The sequence below is a fragment of the Sciurus carolinensis genome, chromosome 12 (assembly GCF_902686445.1).
Source record: "Sciurus carolinensis chromosome 12, mSciCar1.2, whole genome shotgun sequence".
NCBI classification, from domain to species: Eukaryota; Metazoa; Chordata; class Mammalia; order Rodentia; family Sciuridae; genus Sciurus; species Sciurus carolinensis.
In genome coordinates this window covers 111,501,479-111,515,666 of record NC_062224.1, presented here as the reverse complement: position 1 = coordinate 111,515,666, position 14,188 = coordinate 111,501,479, and the positions used below count along the sequence as shown (strand labels likewise).

The 14,188-nt window shown below is 35.5% G+C and overlaps 1 protein-coding gene across 1 annotated transcript in view; it reads left to right on the top strand.

The window, feature by feature from the left end:
- Suco (SUN domain containing ossification factor) overlaps positions 1-13,791 on the top strand; it is a 66,535-nt gene extending 52,744 nt beyond the window's left edge. Inside the window, 5 exon segments of the mRNA XM_047520374.1 lie at positions 674-778; positions 2,256-2,410; positions 2,906-2,997; positions 10,627-10,682; positions 11,778-13,791. Coding sequence (XP_047376330.1) covers positions 674-778; positions 2,256-2,410; positions 2,906-2,997; positions 10,627-10,682; positions 11,778-12,221 — 852 coding nt within the window. The 3' untranslated portion in view covers positions 12,222-13,791.
- Positions 13,792-14,188: the final 397 nt, after the last annotated feature.

Below are 14,188 nucleotides of genomic sequence, written 5' to 3'. Positions count from 1 at the left end.
TCTAAGGAAATTTAAAAATCCTTTTGGTATTGAGTTTACTCTGTATCCAGAAACATTCTTCAGCCAGATGTGGTGGTGCACTTCTGTAATCCCAGTGGCTCTGGAGGCTGAGGCAAGAGATTTTGAGTTCAGAGCCAGCCTCAGCAAAAACAAGACACTAAGGAACTCAGCAAGACCCTTTCTCTACATAAAATACAAAATAGGACTGAGGATGTGGCTCAGTGGTTGAGTGCCCCTGAGTTCAATCCCTGGTACCATCACCGCACCCCCCCCAAAACAAAAAAAAAAAAACAGAAACATTTCTTCAGAAAAATTTCAACATGTCTTTCTGCTACCTTTTTGCTAAAAAATACACTTGGCAGTGACAGTTTCTATTATGTGCTGCTTTTAAGGAACCCACATGGGTTGAAAAGTGATTGTTAATGTCTGTTACACAGTAGGCTACATTGCAGCAGTGAGTGACAAAAGGGGTTTTGAGGGGGATGGTCCAACACAGTTTCAGATTCTTGAAGTGTTCTGTTTTAAATTTATGGTTAAAGTTTATAATATTTATTAAGATATTCTTAATATGTTTTTTAAGAACTTGGTGTTTTTTCCAGATTACAAGTTTTATTTGAATTTTTAGTTAGTTAATTACAAACTAGGAAAAATAATACTTAATATTTTATCATAGGATCAGCGGCAAACTGAAGCCATCCAGTTGCTACAGGCACAACTGACCAACATGACACAACTTGTTTCCAATTTATCAACAACAGTAGCAGAATTAAAACGGGAGGTAATTATTGTTGTTGGTCTTATAAGACACAGTGCACCATGTGGATGTTATAATAAAGACAGACTTATAAACATGATAAATGTGATAACAAAACTGTCACAGAGAGCTTTTTCAAAACATCAAAGTATAGCATTTAAAGTTTTAGGAATACATTAGTTATCATAATCTTGTAAAACATCGCTTTTGTGATTTAGATCTTACCAGTAACATAGGTGTAGTGCTATTCTAGCAGGCATTTTGTAAAAATGAGTCACAACACATACTTCAAAAAGGTTTATGAAGTTGCTTAATATAAAGCAAAATCTTCATTGATTTAACAGGTATTTATTGAGTGATCAGTATACGTAAACAGCATGTGCTGCACAGTGCTGGGTTGGTGCAATAGTTCCTGGCCTCACGGGGTTTGCTCTCTAGGAAAGGAATAGAATGCGTGTAGTCAGTATGTAAACAGGTGATGGATCTCTGTGACAAGTGCTGTGAAGCCAGTGAAATTTAGGAGCGTGGGCTGGTGGTAGTCGGTAGTCACAGGGTGCGCTGCTTTAGCTGGGGTGTTCTTGGAAGTCTTATCCAAGGAAGTGGCCTTAGAACTGAGAGCTCAAGAGACTTAGCAGTGTGTACTAGTAGAAGTAGGGTAAAGAACCCACAATTAGAAACAGTGCGATATATTCAAAGGCATAAAGAAAGCTGGTGTGGCTGGAGCAGAGTGACTGAGGAAAGCAAGGCTAAGAAATGGATTCAGGATGTTGGCAGGAACCTGGTCATGTAAAACTTTTTAGGTAAGTTAGAGTTTAAATTTTATTGTAATCATTGCAGTTCATTGGAAGGTAGTGAGTAAAGAAATGGCAATGATCGTTACTTGACATGTCAAAGAAACTCTCCACTTGTTGCAGTGTGGACATTTGCCTGTTGAAGGACAGCAGGGGCAGAACAGGGAGGAAACCAGTTAAGAGCCAGTCTCAATAAGGAGAGAGGTGATGTTGGCTTGATGTAGAGAAGAACGTGTCGTTATTGAATTCAGGCTATATTTAAGATGTATAAAAGTAATTAACCTTGCTGAAATACTGGTATGTGGGGAAGAGGAATTCAGGATGATTTCTAGATTTTGAACTTAAATACCTGATTCCGTTTTATATGATGGGAAAGACTGGATTAAAACACGTCTTTTTTCCTTCCCTGAGAAAGAGATAATGCAAATGGATAAACCAAATGTAATAAAATGCTAATGATAATTGAATATAGATGGAAAGCGTACATACTTTTTTAAAAACTACACCACAGGTTTACATTTTCAGACAAAGAATTGGGTGGGGAGAAAGCAGAAACGAACTGCCATTGTTGTAATAGTTCATTTTCAGATAAAGTTCATCATTTTGAAGCACATTGAAAAGAATGATTTCTTCTTTGAATTTTATACCATATTTTTCATAATATAGTTTATTATTGTAATTATTATTCTTTAACCCTCTTCTCATCTCAGGTTTCAGATCGACAAAGCTATCTTGTCATATCTTTGGTTCTCTGTGTTGTCTTGGGACTGATGCTTTGTATGCAACGCTGTCGAAATACTTCTCAATTTGATGGAGATTATATTTCAAAACTTCCTAAAAGTAATCAATATCCAAGCCCTAAAAGGTAATATCAGCATTATATTTCACAATTTTCTTTGCATTTTTTATTTTTTTGAGAAATTTTGAGCAAATGAAGGACCCCTGGGGTAATTCCTTTCCCCACATGATCATCTTGAAACCGAAATGTTGAAAACCTCATTGAGGGTATTGAGATGGTCCTGTGCCTGAATATAATGGAGAAAAACACTAATAGTAAATGCATAAAACCCTTGAAATATTTTGGTTAAGAAGAATGTTCAGATGTGGAATTCAAAGGAGAAGACTAGATATTTCAATATAACTTCTTTTTAAAACTTGTCTTTATTTCTTTTTAATATAATAACTTTTAAAAGACAAGAATTTTTAACCTGTATTAGCAATACTTGGTATATTAATTTAGACTTAGTCTGATGTAGTATGTGCAGTTCTCAGTAACTTCCATTTAACCTCAACTACAGAGTAAATTATATGTATGTAGTATACTCATTGAGCCCAATATTAATTTTTCTTAATGTATTAGGTGTTTCTCTTCCTATGATGATATGAATTTGAAAAGAAGAACTTCATTTCCACTCATCAGATCCAAGTCTCTGCAGTTAACTGGCAAAGAAGGTAGATTTTTGTGGATCTGTACTATATATATATAAACATGAGACTAGCTACTTCTGGCATAAATATAATGTCAGTGTGTCCATGACCACCTGCAACCAAAAATGAATATGAGTAACCTTTGTGTTTGTGCTGTGTCAAAACCACTTTATCACTTTCATGTGTCTCTTCGTTCCTTTAAAAGCCCAAAGGGTGGGGAGCGGGGGTTTAGTTTATTTAATTAGCGATTGGTAGTTTTGTTTGCACATGCTCCTGTTTAGAAGTATTTCTTTTTAGAAAGGGATGTTTGAGAAAGTTCAACAGATATGGAAACCAGAATGTGCTCCCATAGCATCCTGTGCTTATCTGCCTCTCTTCCTGTACAGGTAGGACCCCTTTTGTCTCTAGTTTAGGACTGTGAGGCACTTTCTAAAAGAAAAGCTGATCTCTCTCTCTCTGTATAGCCTGAGTTTGTAATTGGTTCTAACATTCAGTACTTATGTTTAAGTGAATGGATGTGTACTGAGTGGCTGTTTTCCTGTTTCATTAGCTTTATAATTTAGTGCTTATTAAGAAACTTAGAAACTTGTCTTCATACCAATATTAAATAACCAGTTAATTATATATTTCAGTTAGGAGTGCTTTCTTAATCATTGGCTGTTATGACTTTCTTTAAGATTTTAGTGACTGAGCAGCATGTTTCAGTTGTTTGACTCATTCAAGTACTCCTTCATGAGCTTTACTAGTTTATTGTTTTGATAAAGCTTTCCAGGCTTAACCATTGTGTGTATTTTTACTTAGGGCTAGTAAATCTCTTCCTTCTTCATACTTGCTCCCCCCACCCCCGCCTTTTTTTTTCTTTTTGTGGTTCATATGTCTTTTTTTAAGTAAAAATTTTAGTTGAAATATTACATATAAGAAAGTATAATTATGTGTAAAGCTTAATGTATTTTCATAAATTCAACACACCTGTGTAAACCTTATGAGATTAAAAGGCAGAGCATTGTCCAGCACCTCAAAGCCTTCTTTATGTTCTTCTGCCCCAGGTTGCCAGCATTTGACTTCTGACTATTATGAGCTTGACTGTGCCATTGAGTGTAGTTGTTTATTCTCATTCCTGTGAGGTATTCCATTTTACAAATGGACCACACATTTTCATTTACATTTTGAGGCTGTTATATATCTTTTGGTGAACACATGTATACATTTCTGCTGTGTATATACCTGGAAATGGGAGTGGTGGGTCGTGTGGTATGTGTGTCTTCAGCTTTAGTAAATACTTCCACACAGTCTTCCAGAGTGTTTTGTTAATTTTCCCTACCATCTCCCTTTCCCTACCATTTCCCTTTTTCCTCCCTTTTCCCTTTGTTCATATTCTAGTAAATGTTTATTAATTTGTGTCTTGTAGCCATTCTGGTGGGAATTCCTGCAAATTTGAGGTGTATTCATGCATTTAGGGAATACATTGTGCTATTTTCCTTCTTTGTCTTTTGAATAAACTCATTTTAAATTAAGTGAAACTGTGGCCATGTTTTTTCTCTATATCTAATTCTTTAAAGCCAAATAGAGGAGCCTTTGCTTCTGATACTAAAATTACTTCTGTTTTTAACAGTGATGTTATCTTGGCTTAAAAAAAGTCGAATTGAGTAGGTGGGAGACTGACTTTAATCCTGAATCTGCTATTGATTAATCACGTATTACTTGACCTGTTTGAATAAAACCTCTTAGGGCCCTTTTTTTTTGTTTTCTGCAAATTTACACTTTGATTTTTAACTGGTTCTTTTGTTGACCCAGCCTTAACAACCAAAGTTATTTTTATTTCAAACCACATTTTTATTGGGAAATATGAGAAATACATAAAAGTTCATAAAACTAACATGCACAACTGAGTAATTATAAAGTGAACATTATAAAGTGTAACTAATACTGATCAAGAAATAGCACATGGCTATCCTTGGTATTCCTTCTTCCAGAGGTAACTAGTATCTTGACTTTTGAAATAACTGTATTCTTGATTTTCTTAATAGCTTTACCATCAACATTTTGGATTCCTTAACAATTTGCTCTTTGCCTGGCTTTGAGGGTTTTTTTTTTTTTTTTTTTTTTTTTTTTTTAATATCTATCTATCTGTCACCCCTGGGGATCAAGTCCAAGGCCTCCCATGGTCTAGGAAAGCACTCTGCCATAGAGCTATGTTTTGATAAATAGAATTATATCATGTGTACTCTTTTATATTTTTTTTGTCTCCTTCATTCTGCATTGTATTTCTCTACTGCATATATACAGTTGCATTCCTTTTCTGATAATATTTAGTATTTCAGTAACTAATTAAATCACAGGGTATCCATTGTGTGTGGTTTGGACTGCTACAGGTAATGCTGCTGTTAAACCTTTCTTTGTTTGCATACTGGAATGCAGTTGCTCGAGTTTCTCTAGGGAATACTACCTAGATGTAAATGACTGGGTTGTAGTGTGTGTTTCTTGGCAAGTTATGAGATAATGGCAGATTTTTCTAAAGTGATTCTGTTAGTTTATGCTTTTACCAGTACAGAGAGTTTTTGTTGTTTTACATTCTTGCTAACACTTGAAATTGTCAAGTTTTAAAGTGATTGTTAACTTCATTGCAGTTGCAATTTGCTTTTACCTGATCTCACTGAAGAAGTTGAGCCTTTTCAACATTTGGTTTTCTTGGACCTTTTAAAATTTTTACCTATTCTTTTACTGGATTTTTTTTTTTTTTTTTCTCACAAGCTTTTATTCGTTTTTAGGATTTGGATCCTCTGTATTGGTCAGTCAGATAAGTAGTGTAGGTATCTTATTTTATTCCGAGACTTATCTTGTTCCTGCCCCACTTTGTTTTGAATTTTGAGACAGCGTCTGAGTTGCCCAGCCTGGCCTCAAACTTTTGATCCTTTTGCCTCATCCTTCTAAGTAGCTGGCATTACAGGCGTGTGCCACATTTTTTTTTTTACTCTTGTTTATATGATGTCTTTAAATATAGAGACAGGAAGCTCTTAAATTTTATTATAATCAAATCTCATTTTTTTTCCCTGTGGTAGTAACTTCTTCATCTCTTATTTGAACATTTTTAAACTTCATGTCTAAGGTTCTAAATGTTTGTCTTTGATTTTTAGATCTTTAATTCACCTGAAAATAGTATTTTGTGTTTGGTGTAGTGGTACCAATTTAAAATTTTATGTGGATATTCATTTAGCTCTATAGATCACTTTGGGAACCAACAGTGCATCTCTGTTGGTATCTGTGTGTGCATTGTAGGTAGATAGAAATAAAAGGTTTTGGTGCAGTTGAGTTCTATTATGTCCTTACAAAACTTATGTATGCCAAATCTGTTTCTGATAATGGTGTGTTAAAGTCTCTTACTAAAATAGTGGATTTTTAAATTTATCTTTGCATTTCTATCAGTTTTGTCTCACATCTTTTGATACTCTGTCATTGAGTGTATTTGCACAAAGGATCTTTCTGTATGGACCTATTTGTCATTATGTAATGTTCTTTATTCCTGGGAAAGGAAGGCATTACCTTTGTCTAAAGTCTGCTCTGTGTAAAATTCATACTCTTGCTTTCTTTTGATTTGTATTTAAAGTGAGCTTTTTTTGTAAGTGACATGTAGTTCAATCTTGTTTTCTTATGCACTTTATTTTTTAACAAGTGTATTTAAACTGTTGATTTTTAAAATTATTATTGATAAAATTGAACTAATAAGTTACATTATTTGTTACTGCTTTCTAATTGTTACCCTTTCCTTTCTTCCCATTTTTGTCTTTTACACTATTTCTGTCCTTTGTGGTTTTAATTGAGTATTTTATGATTCCACTTCTCTCCTCCTTGGTCTGGCTCTCTTAAAACAGATTAGGCTCCAGAAACAAAACAAAACAACTTTCTCCTGGGCAGGCCTTGTAAGAAATACTGAATATTCTGGTATATTTTAAATGGTGAGGACCTGGTAGTGTTTCTGGAGGTAAAATTCATAAACATGTAAGAGCCCCTCCATAACTGGGACTTCCTAGAATTCTCAGCTCAGTTTTATCTGCAGCAGACCCTCAGCAGTTCATCAGTTACAGTTGAAGTTTTCATGCATAGCCCTGCAGTGATTCTCAGAGCTTTCTGCTCCCAGGCTTTTTTCTGGCTAGTTGTCTGTCTCTCCAGTTTGGGTGTACTGTTTGCTCCCTGACCTCAGACCACTGACAGATCTAAGAAGACTTGTTGGCTTTTCAATTTGTTCAACTTTTTACTTGTTAGGACAGAGTGGTGGCATCTGAGCTTCTTATATGCTGGACCAGAAACCAAAGTTCCCTAGATTTTTATACTGATTTTTTTTCTCTCTCTGTCTCTTTTTGGTAACAGGGATTGAACTCAGAGCACTCAACCCACTGAGCCACATCCCCAGCCCTATTTTGTATTTTATTTAGAGGCAGGGTCTTACTGAGTTGCTTAGCACCTCAAATTTGCTGAGACTGGCTTTGAACTCGCGATCTTCCTGCCTCAGCCTCCTGAGAAACTGGAATTACGGGGGTGCGCCACCACGCCTGGCTTTATATATTGATTTTTATATATGGCAATGTTGTTTTGCTAGAATAGTTCATCTGTAGGTTATTATAGGTTTTCTGGGAATACAGGTGCATCTTCTGGGAATAAGGACCATTATGTTTCCTCACACTGTCCTCCTGGCTTCACTTCCTTTGCTTCCCTGGCTAAGGAGCTGGCATTTGCAGCAGTGTTAAGTGAAAGTGGTTGGCAGGCATCTTTACCTGTTCCCAAGGAAAGCTTTCAGCATTTACTACTAAATATTATATTTATCATAGATGCTTTGTAGGTGCCCTTTATCTAAGGAAGTTCCTCTCTACTCCTGGTTGGCCAGTAGTTCCCCTCCCTATGAATTTCGGCTTACTTTTGCCAAGTATCTTTTTCTACCACCCTTTAAGATGATCCTTTTTTTATGGTTATGAAAATGACATTGCATTGATTATATTAATTGATTTTTCTAATGTTGAACTTACTTTGCATTCTTAAACAACTTTGACCATGAATATATGTATATGACTTTTGTAATGTTAAGTTAGCATCATTTCATTTGAAACTTGGGATTTTGCACCAATTACTCATGAATAAGATGAACATGTAATTTCTTATTTTTCATGCTGGATTTTGGTATGTAAGGCTTATAAACATTAGATGGGTAAGGCTCTGTTCTCAGGATTTTAGGATTAAAAGTATTTCTTTTTGAATCAGTAAAGTTATGTGGTTCTAGAATTTTCTTTGTTAAGAATAGTTTGGGGCTTCAGCTCACATTATAGGAATTAGGGTTTTTTTGTCACTCTGAATTACAGATTTGGAGAATCTGTCCCATTTATTCTAAATATGAAAATGCATGAGCGTGGAGGTGTTCCCTCTTTTACCTGTTACCTGTTCTTTTCGCTGCCCTTCTTCATTATGGCATCATGTTGAGGAGGAAGCAGACTGTGTCCCTTTTACTGCCATTAGGTTGGAAATTGTACAGTTTTTGTTCTTTATTGGTTGCCCTAGTATTTACAGATACCATAGTCTGTAATTAACATCTTTAACTCATTCTGAACAGTACTAAGATTGTGAAACTTATTTATCTCCAACTTGATTTATGTTTATTTTTGAGTATTTTAATTCCATTTTAACTAAAGTTGTTATTGGTGCATTTTACATTTAATATACATTTAAATTTACATACATATTTTCTAAGTTTTTTAAATTTCACTCCTTTTTGCCTAAGATCTTTCATTTATCATTATTTTCCCTTAAACCTCTGAAATATTATTCTCCATTTTTTTCCCTTTAATCCTGTTTGAGATTTAGTGGGCTCTTTGTTTCTCTGAACTGGTATCCTTTATCAGTGTTGGAAAGTTCTCAGTCATTATTTTAATCCCCCCCCTCAAATATTACCTCTACCCCATTCTTTTATTCTCAGATTTAATTAAATGTGTTAGGACTTCTCCCTGCACCTTCTGTCATGTAAATTATCCATCTTTTTGCCTTTTTAGCTGTATTTTGGTTGGGTTTTTTCCTGATGTGTCTTGCAGGCCACACAGTCTTAAGTTATATCTAATGTTATTAAATTCTTCTATTGGGTTTTTAATTTCTGTGACTACATTTGCATTTTTCTAGGAGTTCTTCTAGTGCTTTTGTTAAAAAATATGTCTTATTTTCTTGTTTTATATTTCCTGTGGCCCTTTTATTTAAATATAGTAAGCATAATCTTTATCATCTGTGTGTGCTAATTCTAATATTAACTCTTTAGGAATCTGTTCATTAAGTTGTCTTTGTAGGCTCTTGATCACAGTGACTTTGTAGGGTCTTGATCACGTATTTGGTTATTTTTGTGTGCTACTACTACACTTTGAAAAATGATTTTGTCAGGCTAATTTAAGGGGTAGCATGTGTTTACTTTACATTCATGGCTTGAGTTTTGTTGGGCTACCAGGTATTGAGAACTTGCCATCCAAACTGCAAGTTCATTCTTTAACTGAAGATATGGTACTTTTTATTCCCAGCCTACTACTCAGTGGAAGAGGGTACCGCATGACTACTACTTCCATTTGGTCCAGGAATCTTGATTTCATTTGTTTGTGATACCATGGGAACCAAAGTTTATGTATTTTTACATTGGCAAATGCCTCAGGACAAAAATGACTTGTATTCCACTTGGCTGTCTGGGCTCTTTACTTTCCCTTGAATCAGTTCAGTGGTCTGATAGCAATGGCTATTGCGAGGAATGTTTGGATATTTTTACATTTTCAATGACTGTCTCAAATCTCTAGGAAATAATGTAGTAAATTTGACCTGTGTTATTACTGCATGTAGTTAATATATTTCTGTTAAGTGAAGATTTATAGTTATAAGTTTGCTACTTACAAACTTAGTTCTGCCTCTGTCAGATCCTAACATGGTTTAACAGGTTGAATAGGACTAACTTCTTATAACCCCTTTTCTAGATATGCTTATCACTATAGAGGTGGATTAGGAGTGTTTTGAATGTGCTTTGAGTAAATTTTACAAACTTCAGTCTAAAACTTGGATCTAATTTTCTCACTATGCTAGAAGTGTTTATTCATTGCTTGGTGTTATATATTTTGCAAGCTGTTTTTAAGTTTGGAGTTAGTAGTTGTGATCATAGTAATAATTAGAACAGTATTTCTTGACTCTCTTTTTGTGTATCAATTCCTCTAACTAGCTTCTGCATGTGGTCACAATTGCTTGTTGCACATTTTTAACCTACCTGTGTAACACAGTAGTTTAGTCTTTTGAGGAAAGTTTAAAATGCCCTATAGTCCTGGTGTTAGCCTACCCCTTAAGTTATATTTTTTATCAGGTTAGAGGGGCTGGCCCCAGAGAGTATCCTTTCTTTGCTGGTTGATAACAAATTATTAATTAAAAACTTAATTTGAAGTCTGGTACCTTCAAATAACTTTGACCACATCCACAATAAGAATGGTACCGTCTCCTACCTTGCTTCTTGTGATTTACTGATTTTTAAATGCTGTGTAAATATAAATCTACTCATTCTACTAGTAAAATAATCACTAAGGAATGATATACTTTTAGGGTTTAATCATGGATAACCTACTTTTTAATTTTATAACTGCTTTTTTTTCTTACTTGTAGTGGACCCAAATGATTTGTACATTGTAGAGCCCCTCAAGTTCTCTCCAGAAAAAAAGGTAATATTGTTTCTTTTGAAGTTTATTGTTGATCTTTGTGATAGGAAATAAAGAAATAGAATGTAAGGTTTAACAGAACCTTTAGGTGGTCCTTAACTTAATGATTATTTTCATTTATGGTAATGGTGTAAATAAATGTTTACAGAGGTCAGCAAACTCTCTGTGGCCTTGAATGTACTTCAGGCCATTGTGGCCTGTTTTGTGTAAGTGGGGAGCCAAGAAGCATTTTCTCATTTTTAAAGAACTATAAAATAAAACAAAGAAGAATATGCAAGAGAGGTGATGTGTCTTGCAAAGCTTAAAATTTTAAAGGAAAGGTTTGCCACTCCCTGTATGGTAGACATTGTTTCCTGAGCATTGAATGCGTGTCAGGCACAGTTGGTCCTCCATCCCCACAACACCGTGAAGATGGTAATATCACTGGGTTGTTTTGTGTTGTGTTGTTGGTGCTGGGGATGGAACCCAGGGCCTTGAGCACGCTAGATAAGCACTACCAGTGAGCCGTATTCCCAGACCATTACCCCCATCTTCTAAGTGAGAAAACAAATTGAAGAGGTTTTGTCTTTCTCAGATGCAAAACTCGGAATGCACTTAGAATTTTTTGGTTAGAAAGTCTTCTTTTCCGTTCTGTGTCTCAAATTAGGTTATACTCATTTTAATTGACAATATTGGCCCTGGGTAAAAGAACTTGGACTTTAGACTCAAATAGCTTAAGATTCAGTTCTAACTTGGGCATATGCCACTGTGTAACTTGGGCAGGCGCCAAATCTCTGAGCAGGTTTTCTCATTTAGGAACCCAAGGATAAACAAATAAATTAGGTATACATAAAATATCTGGCATATAGTATATATTCAGATCTTAGTTGTCACTCCCTAAATCTGTATTCACAGGTGACAGATAAGCAATTAAAAGTTTGAGTAGTATAAATAGAATGGGAAGGTAATGATAGTATCTGTACACAACATGTGTGTGTGTGTAAAATACTGTTTTACTTTTCACCAGGTGGTGGCACTTTCCCCCAGTAACTCAACTCTTCTAGTGTTAATACAGTAACTGTTGGAGGTCTAATTCCTATCCTTTCATTTGTGTTATAGAAGAAACGCTGCAAGTACAAAACTGAAAAAATTGAGACCATAAAGCCTGCAGATCCATTACATCCTATAGCCAATGGAGACATAAAAGGAAGAAGGCCCTTTACGAACCAGAGAGATTTTTCTAATATGGGAGAAGTTTATCACTCTTCTTATAAGGGCCCTCCTTCTGAGGGAAGCTCAGAAACTTCATCACAGTCAGAAGAGTCCTATTTTTGTGGCATTTCAGCTTGTACAAGTCTGTGCAATGGACAGTCCCAAAAGACAAAAACTGAGAAGAGGGCTTTAAAACGAAGGCGGTCTAAAGTCCAAGACCAAGGGAAATTGATAAAAACTCTCATACAGACTAAGTCGGGATCATTGCCGAGCCTTCACGACATAATCAAAGGAAACAAGGAGCTCGCCGTGGGAACATTTGGGGTTACAGCAGTTTCGGGACATATCTAAATTAATCAAACTTTTCATACTGAAGACTTTTTTGTTGTTCTTTCAGGAACAGTCTGTGGTATTTGAAGGGTTGGGGGGAGGAAATATTCTTGGGAAAAGTATTCAGAAATTATGGTTTCTGCCTTTTTAAAAACTAGATGGGATTGTGTCAATCTTTGTTAGTGAGCTACAGTTTTACAAGGCTGATCACTTCCTACAAGGACAATGGTAGACATTTTATAAAGATGTTTTTCACAGACTAATTACTGGGACAAAATCAGTTTGGAGGCCCAGTTGGTTGGGTGGGATAGGAATGAAACCTAAGCCTCTTCCTCTAGCTTCGTTCCTATTTCTTGCACCTTCCCCATATTTATGTGCCTTTTGTCTATTTATGATGCCACTGGAAGAGGAGGGAGAACTTTTTCTGTCATTTGATTTCTTTTATAACTTTTTAGGTTTTTGAAGCTGCAAACACTACAAGGTTTTAAGGTGATCTGTGCCTGAAGCTCAGCCATGTGGGTCAGACAGTGTGAAGAGCCTAAAAGACTTGCCAGCTAGGTCTGTTTAGCAAACTCACTGGAAATAAACACTTGCTGGAACTTTTAAGTCTGTTCTTTTAGGTAAATAGTGATGCTCTTGACGTTATTTTCATTTAACTTATTTGGACTGGATTATTTTTTCCTTAGTTACTAACTCAATGAGGGAAAAAAACAAGAAGTTCTTTTCATGCAAATGACTGGCATTTGCAAATGTTTTTATAAATTTGCCTTTAAACACAACTACTTGTGAAGATTTCATTAGCTATATTACAGTAACACTAATCCTCCAAATTTTCACATCACTGTTTTCTACTTGTACAAACATATGAGAAATTACAGATTGGGCAGCTGAATTCAAGTGCATTAGGGCATGAAGTCACTGTGCGCACACCTACGCACACATGCAGTGCTGCCAGTGGGTTTGTCCCGCTGGGGCTGGCTGGTCAAGTCTAGGGGATTGTCATTCTTTGATGTTTGCTTTGTGTTGGCCACAGGTGCAGAGATACGTTTATGTTATGTCAAAATGTTTGTCTTCATTTGTGTTTTTTTCCTTTAAAAAATAATTGGCAGTGACTGTATTTGAATAAAGTGATTTCATAGTGTGTGATTGTATAGTAATGAGTGAAAGTGGAACACATTTCTTTTTGAAAGGAGAGAATTGACCATTTGTGTTTTGAGATTTAAGTTATAACTTATTGAGCACTTTTAGTAATAACTGTTTTTAAACTCGTCTGATACCTTTTTCTTGGGGTATTGTTTGTAATGTGACTTATTTAAAGCCTTTTTTGTTTGTTTAAGTTGCTGCTTTACGTTATCAGTATGTTTTAGGAGATTAAATTGTTTTTGTCCAGTCTGCACAAGTAGCCATTCAGAGCAAGAGGGCCAGATTGTGTAGAAGCCCTTGAAAAAAGGTCCAGATGAGAACAGAGGCAGAGTGGGAAGTCACACCGTCTGTGTTGTGGAAAGAGGACTTTTCAGTTTGTAACTACGGAGCTGTAGTGCCATTAGAAACTGTGAATTTCCAAATAAATCTGAACACTTGTCTTTATTAATTACTGGCTCTTCCATCCTTCGAAAGAAAATGCTCAAATTTGTTACTAAGTTCTGAACATAGTTGTAGGTTTTTGACACTTTTAAAGTGAATTATAACAACATCCTTTAACTGTTGCTCACATGGCAGCCACTGCAGATCATTCTTCACATAAGCATCTGTTCCCAGGCAACCCCAGTCTTACCTTTCAAACACTGAAATGACAGTTTTGAATCTTCAGTAGAATATATGTGTGTGTGTTTATTAGGTGCAGACTACTAGTTTTAACTTTTCTCTGTTGCAGAACATTTTGCAATTTGGGGTTTATTTTTTTCCTCTCAGAATATAACTACATGAGGGGGGGAATAAAACAACTTGAGAGAAAATTTATACCAATAGTAAATTTGTTTCTGGCAAGA